Source organism: Suncus etruscus, chromosome 9 (assembly GCF_024139225.1).
Source record: "Suncus etruscus isolate mSunEtr1 chromosome 9, mSunEtr1.pri.cur, whole genome shotgun sequence".
Taxonomy (NCBI): Eukaryota; Metazoa; Chordata; class Mammalia; order Eulipotyphla; family Soricidae; genus Suncus; species Suncus etruscus.
In genome coordinates this window covers 40,930,635-40,945,862 of record NC_064856.1, presented here as the reverse complement: position 1 = coordinate 40,945,862, position 15,228 = coordinate 40,930,635, and the positions used below count along the sequence as shown (strand labels likewise).

General features: G+C 35.3%; 1 protein-coding gene across 15 annotated transcripts in view; it reads right to left on the bottom strand.

The window, feature by feature from the left end:
* Nucleotides 1-15,228, bottom strand: part of DLG2 (discs large MAGUK scaffold protein 2) — a 2,242,830-nt gene that overhangs the window by 379,011 nt on the left and 1,848,591 nt on the right. For all 15 annotated transcript variants that reach the window (XM_049780036.1, XM_049780021.1, XM_049780023.1 and 12 more), the window contains one exon: nt 14,203-14,271. In XM_049780036.1, coding sequence (XP_049635993.1) covers nt 14,203-14,271 — 69 coding nt within the window. The remainder of the gene's footprint in view (nt 1-14,202; nt 14,272-15,228) is intronic.

Below are 15,228 nucleotides of genomic sequence, written 5' to 3'. Positions count from 1 at the left end.
CGAACCCCAAAGAAACTACATTCGGAAGCTACCCAGCGAGCCAGTGACTCTCCTCAGAGTCCTGGGAAGTGAAACCTAAAAATACAGCATTCTGAAGCTGCCCAGCGAGCGAGTGAAAACTACGCCTGACCAGTGGGGCCCGACTGTGAAAAACTGTGAATGCTGCCTGTGTGTGTCTCTCTGCTATCCTGTTGCGTGAACCTCCTGAGAGTGGGCTGAAAAGAGGCTCCAGAAGGCACTTAGCTCCACTTCGCTCCACAGCCATGCGCTCTTTCTAAAAAAAGAACACCATCACAAGAAGAAAAAAACCACACTAAGAACTGTGCTGGATCACAGAAGCAAGATTTTCTCTCCAGACTGTCTACTCTGCTGCGTGCTCGGGCCTAAGATTTTATCCTGTGTGAGGCTTCATCCACGGAGGACTCCCCTACCTTGGAGGCAAGTCGGCCCATCCAGAAAGAGCGGAGCCAGAGAAGTGTGCTGCCTGCATCATATAACCAATGAATACCACCACAACACGTAGAAAAACCCACAATACAAGTGTGACAATGGGGAAACAATGCAGGCCAGCATCAGACATAGAGAATGAAGATGACAATTCTGATGACCAGTTAACGACCAACCAACTAATCAATCTCTCAGATAAGGACTTTAGAGTAGCAATATGGAATATGCTCAAAGAACTCAAAGAAACCATGAATAGAGTAGAACAGAACACTAATAAGAATCAAGAAAATATGAAGACAGAAATCACAAAACTCCAAACTGAAATAACATGTCAACTAACAGGCCTGAAAAAAATCAGTAAACGAAGTGAAAGACAAAATGGATAAGCTCTGGGACAGGGTATCAGAAGCTGAGAATAGACTTGGTGCTGTGGAAGATGAGATACATAACAATTCCATACAGCAGGAGAGATTGGACAAAAAACTTAAAACAAATGAACAGACAATGAAAAAATTAGTCAAAGAATGGGAACAGATGAAAATAGAGGTCTATGATAAGATCAACAGAAACAACTTAAGAATCACTGGAGTCCCAGAGACCCAGGAAGAAAATTTCCAGGAAGAATCAACGGTCAAGAACATCATTAAAGAGAAACTCCCAGAGCTAAAGAATATATGTGATCAAATCCTGCATGCTCGAAGAGTTCCAACCAAAAGAGACCCAAGAAAAACCACCCCAAGACACATCCTAGTCACAATGACAAATCCCACAGATAGAGACAGAATTCTGAAAACAGCAAGATCAAAAGGGGAAATTACATTCAAGCAAGCATCCTTGAGATTTACAGCAGACCTGTCACCAGAAACACTCAATGCCAGAAAGCAGTGGTGGGATATTGTGACAAGACTGAATGAAATGAATGCTTCACCTAGAATACTGTACCCAGCAAAACTCACTTTCTGGTTTGACGGAAGAATACATGGTTTCACAGACAAAAAACAGCTCAGAAACTTTACAGACTCAAAACCAGTCTTAAGAGAAAAACTGAAAGACCTAATTTAAAACAAGACTAACCAGAAGACACACCAAATTTCGATATAAAGATGGAATTAAATCCCAGGACAATTCTTTCTCTCACTGTCAATGGACTAAATGCACCAGTTAAGAGACACAGAGTGGCTAAATGGATCAAAAAACTCAATCCAACCTTCTGCTGCCTACAAGAAACGCACCTGAATAGTCAGAACAAACATAGACTCAAAATAAAAGGCTAGAGAAAAGTTATCCAAGAAAACAACACCCATAAAAAAGCTGCAGTGGCCATACTAATATCAGATAATGCAAACTTTATACTCAGGAAGGTTGTAAGGGACAAAGATGGACATTTTATATTAATCAAGGGGTATGTAGAGCAGGAAGAAATAACTCTCCTAAACATATATGCACCAAATGAGGGGCCAGCAAAATATTTAAAACAACTGTTGACAAATCTGAAAAACAATATTAATAACAACACAATAATTGTGGGGGACCTCAACACTGCTTTGTCAACACTGGATAGGTCAACCAGACTGAAACCCAACAAGAATATACTAGACCTGAGGAGAGAAATGGAAGAAAGAGGCCTAGTGGATATATACAGGACACTCCATCCCCAGAAACCTGGATACACATTCTTCTCCAATGTACATGGGACATTCTCCAGGATAGACTACATGCTGGCACATAAAACATACCTCCATAAGATCAAGACGATAGAAATTTTGCAGACTACCTTCGCTGACCACAAGGCCCTGAAATTATTTGTGAATTCCAAAGGGACTCAGAAGAAAAACTTTAACACCTGGAAGTTAAACAGCCTCATACTCAATAACCAGTGGGTCCGAGATGAAATCAAGAAGGAAATCAAAAAGTTCCTGGAAACAAATGACAATAAAGACACAAACTATCAGAACTTATGGGACACAGCAAATGCAGTACTGAGAGGAAAATTTATAGCTTTGCAAGCACACATCAGGAAGGAAGAAGGAGCTTACCTGAGTAGCTTAATGACACAGCTAATAGAACTAGAAAGTACTCAACAAAACAACCCAAAAATAGGAAGACAGAAGGAAATAACAATGCTGAGAGCAGAAATCAACGAAGTGGAAACCCAAAAAACAATCCGAAAGATCAACGAAAGCAGAGGTTGGTTCTTCGAAAAAATAAACAAGATTGATAGACCACTGGCAAACCTAACAAAGAAAGAGAGAGAGAGAAACTTGATAACTCGTATTAGGAATGAAAAAGGAGAGATCACTACTGATATGACAGAGATTCAAAGGGTAATCAGAAACTACTTTGAAAAACTCTATGCCACTAAAAATGAGAACCTGGAAGAAATGGATAAATTCTTGAACTCTTATAATCTTCCACGGTTGAAGGAAGAGGATGTAACATATCTAAACACCCCCATCATCCTTGATGAAATAAAAATGGTAATCAAAAGTCTGCCCAAAAACAAAAGCCCAGGCCGAGATGGATTCATTAATGAATTCTTTCAAACTTTCCAAGAGGAACTACTGCCAATCCTGGCAAGACTCTTTCATGAAATTGAACAAACAGAAACACTACCAAACAGCTTTTATGAAGCCAACATCACCCTAATACCTAAACCAGACAGAGATGCTACGAAAAAAGAAAATTACAGACCAATATCGCTGATGAATGCAGATGCAAAGATCCTCAACAAAATCCTGGCAAATAGGATTCAATACCTCATTAAGAAGATCATCCACTACGATCAAGTAGGTTTCATCCCAGGAATGCAAGGATGGTTTAACATCCATAAGTCTATCAACATAATACACAACATCAACAACAAGAAAAATAAAAACCACATGATTATATCAATCAATACAGAGAAAGCATTTGACAAGGTCCAACACCCATTCTTGATCAAAACTCTCAGCAAGATGGGAATGGAAGGAACCTTTCTCAATATGGTTAAGGCCATCTACCACAAGCCAGTGGCAAATATTATCCTCAATGGAGAAAAACTAAAAGCCTTCCCTCTAAATTCTGGCACAAGACAAGGCTGTCCTCTCTCACCACTCCTATTCAACATAGCACTGGAAGTACTTGCTATAGCGATTAGGCAAGAAAAAGATATCAAGGGAATCCAGATAGGAAAGGAAGAAGTCAAGCTCTCACTGTTTGCAGATGACATGATGCTCTACTTAGAAAACCCTAAAGACTCTACCAAAAAGCTTCTAGAAACAATAGACTCATATAGCAAGGTGGCAGGCTACAAAATTAACACACAAAAATCAATGGCCTTTCTATACACCAATAGTAATAAGGAAGAAATGGACATAAAGAAAACAACCCCATTCACAATAGTGCCACACAAACTCAAATATCTTGGAATCAACTTGACTAAAAATGTGAAGGACCTATACAAAGAAAACTATAAAAGTCTGCTCCAAGAAATAAGAGAGGTCACGCGGAAATGGAAACACATACCCTGCTCATGGATTGGCAGGATTAACATAATCAAAATGGCAATACTCCCCAAGGCGTTATACAGATTCAACGCTATCCCTCTAAAGATACCTATGACATTCTTCAAAGAAGTGGATCAGGCACTTTTGAAATTTGTTTGGAACAATAAACACCCTAGAATAGCTAAAGCAATCATTGGGAAAAAGAATATGGGAGGAATTACTTTCCCCAACTTTAAACTTTACTACAAAGCAATAGTTATCAAAACAGCATGGTATTGGAATAAGGACAGACCCTCAGATTAGTGGAATAGGCTTGAATACTCAGAAAATGTTCCCCACACATACAATCACCTAATTTTTGATAAAGGAGCAGGAAATCCTAAATGGAGCAAGGAAAGCCTCTTCAACAAGTGGTGTTGGCACAACTGGCTAGCCACTTGCAAAAAATTGAACTTAGACCCCCAGCTAACATCATGTACGAAGGTAAAATCCAAATGGATTAAAGACCTCGATATCAGACCCCAAACCATAAGATATATAGAACAACACATAGGCAAAACTCTCCAGGACATTGAGACTACAGGCATCTTCAAGGAGGAAACTGCACTCTCCAAGCAAGTGAAAACAGAGATTAACAGATGGGAATATATTAAGTTGAGAAGCTTCTGCACCTCAAAGAAAATAGTGCCCAGGATACAAGAGCCACCCACTGAGTGGGAGAATCTATTCACCCAATACCCATCAGACAAGGGGCTAATCTCCAAAATATATAAGGCACTGACAGAAATTTACAAGAAAAAAACATCTAATCCCATCAAAAAATGAGGAGAAGAAATGAACAGACACTTTGACAAAGAAGAAATACAAATGGCCAAAAGACACATGAAGAAATGCTCCACATCACTAATCATCAGGGAGATGCAAATCAAAACAACAATGAGATACCACCTCACACCACAGAGAATGGCACACATCACAAAGAATGAGAACAAACAGTGCTGGCGGGGATGTGGAGAGAAAGGAACCCTTATCCACTGTTGGTGGGAATGCCTTCTAGTTCAACCTTTATGGAAAGCAATATGGAGATTCCTCCAAAAACTGGAAATCGAGCTCCCATACGACCCAGCTATACCACTCCTAGGAATATACCCTAAGAACACAAAAATACAATACAAAAACCCCTTCCTTACCCCTATATTCATTGCAGCACTATTTACCATAGCAAGACTCTGGAAACAACCAAGATGCCCTTCAACAGACGAATGGCTAAAGAAACTGTGGTACATATACACAATGGAATATTATGCAGCTGTCAGGAGAGATGAAGTCATGAAATTTTCCTATACATGGATGTACACAGAATCTATTATGCTGAGTGAAAAAAGTCAGAGAGAGAGAGAAAAACACAGAATGGTCTCACTCATCTATGGGTTTTAAGAAAAATGAAAGAGATTCTTGCAATAATAAATTTCAGACACAAAAGAGAAAAGAGCTGGAAGTTCCAGCTCACCTCAGGAAGCTCACCACAAAGAGTGATGAGTTTAGTTAGAGAAATAAGTACATTTTGAACTGTCCTAATATTGAGAATGTATGAGGGAAATGTAGAGCCTGTTTAGAGTACAGGCAGGGGTTGGTTGGGGAGGAGGGAGATTTGGGACTTGGGTGATGGGAATGTTGCACTGGTAATGGGTGGTGTTCCTTTTATGACTGAAACCCAAACACAATCATGTATGTAATCAAGGTGTTTAAATAAAAAATACTTCAGTTTAATTTTCTGCACATTAGCCTCCCCATTAACTTTGGAAAACACCATTTAGTACTGATTTTGAGGACTAGTTTGGAAGTATATTGAATGAAGTTGAACATTCTCACTGATCATGGATCATGAAGTTATGGGTAGTTCTGAAGTAGATGGCAACTGACCATTGTAGTTAGCTGTCAAATACCAATTGTGCTTAGGGTTTATATTCATAAATATTTCTAGAATTTCAGAAGCCACATATTTGGGGGATTTGTGGCAACAATCCGTGTTGCCTAAGGGTTACTCCAGGCTCTGTGCTCAGGAATTACTCTGGCAAGCATAGAGTGGCAGATGATGTGTCAGGGGTTTATTCTGGGTTGGCCATGTACAAAGCAAACAGCCTACCTAGTGTACCATCTCTTTATTCTGAGAGAGAGAGACAGAGAGAGAGAGAATTATCCAGGAGAGATAAGTTCCTTTTGGTGTATTTGTTACATTTTAGTTCATTGGCTGCCTCAGACATTTGGATTTGGGAGACAATTTTGCTTGCCATCAATGAAAATAAAGCACCTGTATTCTAAACATGGTCATCTAGTATTTTGTAATGTGCTACTCATAGAAATCATCAACACTACTAAGGGAAGTATGCCATTGATGAGAATGCATCCATTACTAGAAACATTATACGATGTTGCTAAAATGATCTTATAAGAGGAAAATATGTATGCACTGTAGTGGATGAAAGAAAGCTATGTAAGTAAATGAAGATACTTTGTAGTTTTGGTAGCACTAACAAACTGCACCTAGATTTAGATATGATTTTCTTTATTTTTTTAACCTCTGTTCCAGATATACTTCTCAGAATTCAATTTGTGCCAAGATCCTTGAAAATCATACTTGGCTTTCCACTTTTTATCATTTCAATTTTAATTCTGGAGTGTATATTCAGATTGCTAAAAAAAATGCTTATGCCAGAGTATTTTTAATTGCATTTCCCCCAGATTACCTGTTTCAATGAGGATCATTTTTCTTTATATATAATGCCTCTTATCTTGTAATAAGATAACTTGGTATTTTTGTAGGTTTGATTAAAATGCTTTATAACATTGGTCTTCTGCTTGCTCTTTCAACATCTCAGGTGAAGCTTACCTCTGGATGACATAGTTGGCCTACTTTGGTTTGGATGTAAAGCCCTCTGTATAGCAGCTTCCACATCCAGCCTTTAAAATATTAAGTGCCTACACCATTGTTTCTGAAGCATACAGCCACTTCCATGCCTTCATGACTGATATGAGTTGAGAATTCCCAGAGATCCAAAAAGCCCAAAGATTTTCAGTTAAAATAGATCAAGTTAGGAAAAATCAAAGACACATTATATTTAAAATGGCAAAATCCAAGCATAAAGACAAACTATTGAAAGCAGAAAGATCAAAAAAAAAATAAAAAGAAAAAAAAAACTCACATACAAAGGAAATCCAAACAAAGCAGATCTATCAAATAAGACTCTATGAGCCAGAAGAATATGGAAGGATATAGTATCGAAAAAAATCAATGAAATACCTCACCAAGAATACTCTATTCATCTAGGTTATTGTTTAGATTTGAAGGAAATGTACTGAACTTAATAGACAGGCAACAGTTTAGGGAATTCATAGTTTTGAGGACAGTTTGGCAAGAAGAATTCAAAAGGAGAAACTTCCCAAAATGTGCCGTTGAGTATGACATTTATTATTGGTGCATATGGCTATCTTCTACTGAATTGAAATAGATTAAGAACATCTAGCAAATAATCATCACAGATTAACTTTTATTGACTTATTTTTTGAGAATTCTATTTTATATTCCTTTAAGTTTTATTGAAATATAAAATAAACTTTGTTATATGCCTGTCAAAGGGGCAGGCTGGATGGTTGGAAGGTACATGGGGACATTGGTGATGGGATTGATATTAGAACATTTTATACTTGAAACAACTCTGTCATGAACGTTATCGATAAACATCCCCCAAAATAGAACTAGAAAACAATTTTGTAACTCATGTTCTTTATTCATAGCTAAGAATAAAGAAGTAGAAAGACTGTCAGGGGTGTTATAAATAAGAAAATTTTTTTTCTTATGAAAGCCTTAAAGTAAATGAGATAATTAGTAGGACTTTTCTCTGGAATATGATAAACTGACTTATCTAGGTTTTTCAAAAGGGAAATTCTATTTCTTTAAAGAATAACCTTCAGGGGCCAGAGCAATAGCACAGCAGATGAAGTCCCAGATGAAAACATTCTCTGCTCCTGAAAAGAGTGATTCCTGAGCACTGGTGGTCGTAACCCTCCAAATAAAAGAATCTGATTTCTAGTTATGTACTCGGGAGTGACTCCTCTCTATGTGTTCTCAGAGATCACTCCTGGAGGTGCCTTGTTGGGGGACCATATATGGACCCAGTGATTTAAGCAGGTTAACCCCACAGGCAAAGCAGGTGCTTTAACTAAACTGTACTATTTTTTTTCACTTGAATAATCATTTCCTCCTGGAAATGAAAACTTGCTTCATAGCTTATTAGACAAGCATAAGATAATTTTGTGCTGAGTGCCTTGGCAGGTCTTAATCCCATTTGCAGCCATACTCCTGTAGTGTCTGACCAGGATTTTACTAAGCAGACTTTCTTGGTTGAGCCATTGGACCCTCTTAATGGTACCATACTGTGTTGGGGGACATTTTGTGAATGTTATTTTGAGAAACACATTCAGAATTTACAAAATTTAGGATGAAAACAGCATAATTTGGAGCCCCACAGCACATGGCCCTACCCCTTCCTGTGTAGGTGAAGCCATAGATTCAGATGAGCCCATTTTATTCCATTTATTTATTTATTTATTTATTTTTGTTTTCTTTCACTTTCTGTCTCCTGGAAGTGTGATGAATTCTTTTACCCTTTGACATCTACTCTCATTTCCTTTACAGTTACAGAACTGTTATTTTTTTATTCAATTACCTTACTTTTATAAGATCTCTGAAAGAAGAACAGATATAAAGTATGGGCTGTATCTGTCATACTGAACCTGAAACAAGGAGATCACAATACTAATGGGGATATTATTCTTTCTCCTCAGGCTGGCATAGTTATCGATGATTCAGACCCCAATTTAAAAAACAGTAGCAACTCTAGACAATGGCTCATTTAGATAATTTTCTTCTTTTTATGGATCAAAAAAACCCCTGGAACTTTGAAATATTTCTACTTATTTTATCAAGCAAAGAACAACAGAAGTGAAACATATATGAGCTTTTATGCTGAATCTATTTCCAAGACTATCCTATGCTTTTCACTAACTATCCTGGGCTCTTCACAAAAGCATTAGGAAGGGGAGATTTGCAATAATGAATTTTCCAATTTGAGCTCATTGCCTACACTAATCAGTACAAAGCTGTAATGGGAAAACCTGCTAAGAACTCGTTGGCCTATGCAAAATGAAAGATAACTTTCTCACTATGCATTCAGTTATGATTATTACATGCCATATTACCTCTCTATATGGTGGCCAGCTGAGCACACAGAGAAAGAACTTTAATTGTAAAGAATTTATACAGCTTGTAAACACTTGTAGAGACCTTTCTAAATACCTGGGTGATATAAAAATAACTTATTTTATACTCAGAAATATTTTACATCAACAAATTCATGTGTATGCATTTAGGAAGAATTTTTAAAGTTATCTAGAATATAAAACTAAAAATGCATTTGTCTTTTCATAACACACATATATTAAAATAATATATAAAAATTATTATTGAGGTATTGTATGACACTTTTAAAGACAAGTGATGAATCCTTATACAAAAAAGTACAGGGTCTTATTGAAGGTTAAAATATATGATAGAAGATAGGACACAGAAAATGTTGTTTGGTTTAAAAAAGTTTTTTTCAAAGATTGCAAAAATATTTTTCACTCTTTGTAAGAAAAATAGAGTTGTGCTAGTTAGAGCAACAGAGTATTTATAAAATAACATTATTTAATTTTTGTTAATTTGTAAAGAAGATTTTGTTTTGGTGAAGCAGTGTAATGGAGTCATACTTTTTTTTTTTTTTGGTTTTTGGGCCACACCCGGCGGTGCTCATGGGTTACTCCTGGCTATCTGCTCAGAAATAGCTCCTGGCAGGCACGGGGGACCATATGGGACACCGGGATTCGAACCAACCACCTTAGATCTTGGATCGGCTGCTTGTAAGGCAAACGCCACTGTGCTACCTTTCCGCCACAGGAGTCATACTTTTTGGCTTCATCTTATCAGGGAATTAAAATTAGTAATCGTATTTAATTACAGAGGTTATCTCATTCAAAAAAATAGTTTAAGAGATGTTTACTAGCAACTTGCTAATATGCTTTTGTTAATAAGAAAGTAAATTTGCAAAATAGCATTAGAAGAAAAATGGCATTATTTTGCATAGCTAGAGGAAGTCTTTGTGTTCATGATCAAAATGTAGAATGTTTGTCATCATGCACATTGTCAAGAAAGGTCTTCAGAAGAAGCAGAGTGGTGAGTAGGAACAAAGTGGTACACTCGGACCAGAACCCTCGCCTCTATCTCAAAGAACACCTTGACTATAACAAGATAAGTTACTAATTCAATCGTATTGTTTCTAGGTTTAGGGTTTTTCATTATTAATATTATTATTATTATTATTATTTTTACCTAAGGGATGCTTAGCTCTATCTAAATCTAAATATTGTTTAGAAATGTAAACCAGTACTCTTTCAGCTAAATAAAGTTTCTTCACACCACATTTTAGGGGATGGAGTAGTGTTGTATTGTGGAGTCAAATCTAAATTGAGTTACTTTCTCTGTAGCACTCTTGAAAAATTATGTAATTTCTAGAAGGATCATATTTTAGTATTTCATAAGACTTAGGAAAATAAAATCAGATGAGAAAAAGAAAAAGAAAAATAAGAAAGGTGGGAAGAAATAAAGAATAAAAGAAAGAAAAATAGGAAAGAAAGAAAAGTTTCTTGTTTTGTTTTTACATTGAGAAATATTCATGACTGTACTAATTCCTGACTAGATTTATGTTTTGGAGATAATCTCATCAGGTACCTGATGAAACTCCTTTTTTTCCTTTTATTTTTTGATCCTAAAATTTATTTTAATGGGAAAACTAATTTTCAATTATCAACAAGCCCTGTCAATTTTTTTCATTAATTTATCCAAGTAATAAGGGCTATTTCACATTTTATTTCAAATGAAACTTCTCTTTTCAAATCCTAGGGTCCTGATCCAGTCAGCATTTTCTGGAAAGTATGCTATTGCTATTCCATATCTTTGTTGATGCTAATGTCCTTGCCTTGGCCCTTTCAAATAACCTTTTTATCATGCAGAATACAAAACTGATTATAGTTCTTTAGAGGATTCACCAGGAACTGAGTTTTGTGAAATAATTTTCTTTGAACTTTGACTCTTTCCAGAGAGAGAAAATTGGAAGTAGATTGAGTGCTTACAATCATTGATTGCACAAACCTCTATTGTATAAAAAAAAAGAATATTTTAAGATTTAAAAATATATTTTGGATTGTAGAAACTGTAGAAAATATTTTAGATTGTAGAAAATATTGTAGAAAGAATATTTTCATTTCAACCATAACATGTTTAGAGTCTTGGGAGGCTGTTTTCTTTTATGGGTTGAAGTGGTCTCCTTAATTTTCTTAAATCAGTATTTTAGATAGTACTAAATAGGTTATAACTAGGTATTCTAGAATTGTAAGAACTTGGCTTAATTTTCATGCCATCTTTCCTTTGGATCTGAGGATTGCCAATATAATGAAAAGATAAATTATAATACAATGTGTTTGTGTTTGATAGACAGCTTGTGTGCATGGTGGTTGTGTTGAAGAGAGTTTGGGTCACAACTCAAGGGCTACCAAACGTACTGTGGTAGGGTGTTGTTACTAGTCATGCTTGGGGAATTTGAGATTGGACAGGTGTCTTAACTCCTGTGCTATCTCCCTAAACCCTTACTAAACAATAAAGTATAACAATTCTATTTAAAATATTTTAAGATAAATATTAACTCAGCAGTAAAGCAGACTCAAGTAGTGATTTTGAAATTGCTTCCACAAATGATTATCAATCCTGTATATTAGAATAGGCTTCTCCTAATATAGTGAATATATCAATGCCTGTTTTAATAAACCTAGTCAATATATGTAAGAACCCTGTTAAACTAAGTGTATTTATTATATATAATAGCATCCATGTTAATATATTAATATGATTCTAAAATTTTATATTTAAATTTATACTTTAGTATAGTCTGTATTATCAAATATAATCTATGATAATACATGTATATATTTAATATTTACAGAGGAAGAAATTGGTACCAAAAAATCCAAGTAATTTTTAAACTATTAAATAGCTAGAAAATATCTAGTTTAGACTTAAACTCAGGAATCTTATTAGGATTATGATATTGATCAATATTTCTCAAGTCTATTCTTATGACATTATCAGTAAAAATCTCATAAAGAGGGGCTATGGCAGAAAACTAGGGGTGCAACTAGTATGACAGAGTTAAAGAAGAAAACATATTTGGAAGAGCCCAAGTCAGAAAGAGGTGGAGAAACATTGATCTACAGAGTTAAAGGTCAGAAGGTATTAACTGAGTTTTGGTGAGCTCTTTATGGAATAGAATAAATGTTAAATGAAGATAGGAATATATTGAGAAAAAATGTTATTTAATCCTCCAAGACTAAATTCATATTTAACCAATAACACCTCTCTTCTGTCCTTCTCTCTCCCTTTTTCTTTGTTCCTTCTCATTTTTGTTTTGCTTTTGTTTTCTTCTTCTTACTGTTTTATAATGGAAAAACTAAATGGTTTAATGTATACCTTTTTTCTAAACATTAGTACTGGGAGATAGTGCAATCCTTTTGGGAAAAGGTTTAGAATTCATAGAAAAAGTATGATCCTTTCACTCATCTTTCATGGATTTGGGAAGTCAGTGTGTGCCTTATTTGAAGGCTATAAAGGAATCTCAGGGAGTATTATAGAGTCATGAAGCTTGCTTGTTTTCCCCATTTCTACTGAAAATTGGAAAACATCACTAAGAATGACTAGAGGAGAAAGTGAAGGGTATATGTGTGTGTGTGTGGGGGGGGGTGTTTGAAGGATGAACCATTCCTATAGGTTCCTCTGAGGGTTGGGAGGAGGATTCTGTTCAGGCCTATAAGTCTCTCCTTTGTAGCTGCTAAAAATAAGTGAAAAAAGGGACCAACCTTATATGAAAGTCTGTTGCAGAATGGATCAAGTGGTGTAGTCAGAATTAGAGTGTACCATTTCCTCTTTGTGGAAATGGGATAACCCAGGCTCTCAGAGTAACAGGGAAGAACGCTTCTCAAGTTTGATGCATGGAGCTTACTTGTGTCTCTACCCATCTAAGTGCTGATTATCAGCAGAGATGATTAACAGAAAGGGCACAATCACAATAGAGTATTATTATAGAACCTCTTTTTACTTTTCCTTCTTTCTTTCTCAGTATTACTAGAAGAAGAACCAAAAGAAAGAAAGGAAGAGAGACTTGTTTCAGAGAGAAAGAGCAGTTTCTAAACTCCAAAACATTTTGGGTGGAACCTATGTTATAATTATGTTAGAAGTATGGTTAGAAGTCTGGATCAAAGATAAGAATTAAAGAGATAGGTAATCAAGCTTGAGAGTTGAATGAAAATACCTTTCTGTATATTTGTTATTAAAAAATAGGATTGAAAAAAGTTTAGTTGCCAACAGATATTAGAAAAATAAAATGGTTTACATATTAACCAGTCAAATAAACCATTTTCAATTATAGGGCAAGTGGAGAAAAATAGGCCTTTTCTCTTAACTCTTCTAGATTTTGCTAATTGTGTAATTTAGAAATAATAAAATGAGTGTTCCATAAGTAAGTGCCTTTAATAAACATCTGCATTTTCTTATCCTGTTCTATAACTTTACACATACACAATGGTCTGGCAATGAATCACTTAATTATTTTCTATGGCTTCAAGCATGCTCAGGTGCTTGCATTTCTCTACTTACTCTTTATTATGCTTAGAGTGTACTTCCAGTGTCAGTCAATAAATATCCTCAAATACTTGAGCTCTTGCTTTGATATTTATAGCTTCTTTAAAACCATACTGATGTTCTGCCCTTTTTTATCTATTCTAAGTCAATATATCCTCTTTGTAACCTCAGTTAACACTTTCTACAGTTGTGTATGATACTTACACTGTATGCCAGTAAAGGTTTAAATTTGTCACTCCCCCTAGACAATGAACTCTTCAGGGAAAGATGAGATTTTATTTAACTTGTTAAATCTAGTGTCTAACACATTATCTGGCATTTAATATACGATTCATGGATAGCAGCAACAAATGTGGTGTGTTTGTGGATGGAGGAGAGCAAGAAAGACAGAGAAAGGAGTGAAATAAAAATAGGTGAGGCCTTTTTGATGTTCAAAGTGAGGAGACTGCACAGTTTGGGAAAGGCTGCTTATTATTCTGATCTTACCCTTCCAGGGAGATGGCTCGTTGCAATGTCACTGAAGGCTGACGGGTTGCAGTGCTGTGTTGGGAATGACTATAAGAAATAAAAGAAAAAAAGCAAGAGATCATTTACTTAAAATGTCTTTGCACTTTTCAATCAATTCTATGGTCAAGAAAAGAACCAGCATTGAAAGAAATACAATAAAGATTAAATGACTGCTATTTAATAATAGAACCATTCATGAAAAACACAGCACTCAGATAAGGGATTAATGTTTCTTATAATTTTATTTCAACGAAGTATTATACAAGTATTATTCTATTATTATACAAGTATTATTCTAAAGTAAGTTTTAAATGACAGCATGCATAAAAAGAAGCAAAAATATTTGAAAAAAATTCACTCCCCATGGAATAATGAGCATAGAGCATAAAACGTGTCATTATGAGGTTATGCATTATTTTATTAAGTAGAGCATTTTTCCTAATAAAATTTTAATAGAGTAGTTTGCAAATTGGAATAGCTTTAATTAGTATGAATTTATTTATTCATTGGATCAAATTTGCAGTACTTCTAAAATTAATAATTCAGCTGTTGAGTAAATATAAAAACTTGAAAAGTGTTTAACAGCATATCTAAAAGACTGATTTTATATACTAGTATATATAATAAAATTATACTATCTCATACTTACATTATCTAAGTCACTTTTATAAGTTTATACGTACAAATAATTTGTTTTTGCAACTCTGTGAGGTATAAATTAAACTATTTACAGAAGATGAATTAAGAGTATACTTATTATATTATATGTTAATATATATTAAGAGTATATTTATATACTTGCCTAAACTCTTAAGGAAAATACCTGTACTTGAACTGCTATTTAGCCTAATTCTAGAGCCATTATCTTTTTTTTTTTTTTTTTGGTTTTTGGGTCATACCTGTTGACTGACGCTCAGGGGTTACTCCTGGCTATGTGCTCAGAAATTGCTCCTGGCTTGGGGGATGTATGGGATGCTGGGGGATTGAACTGTGGTCCATCCTAGG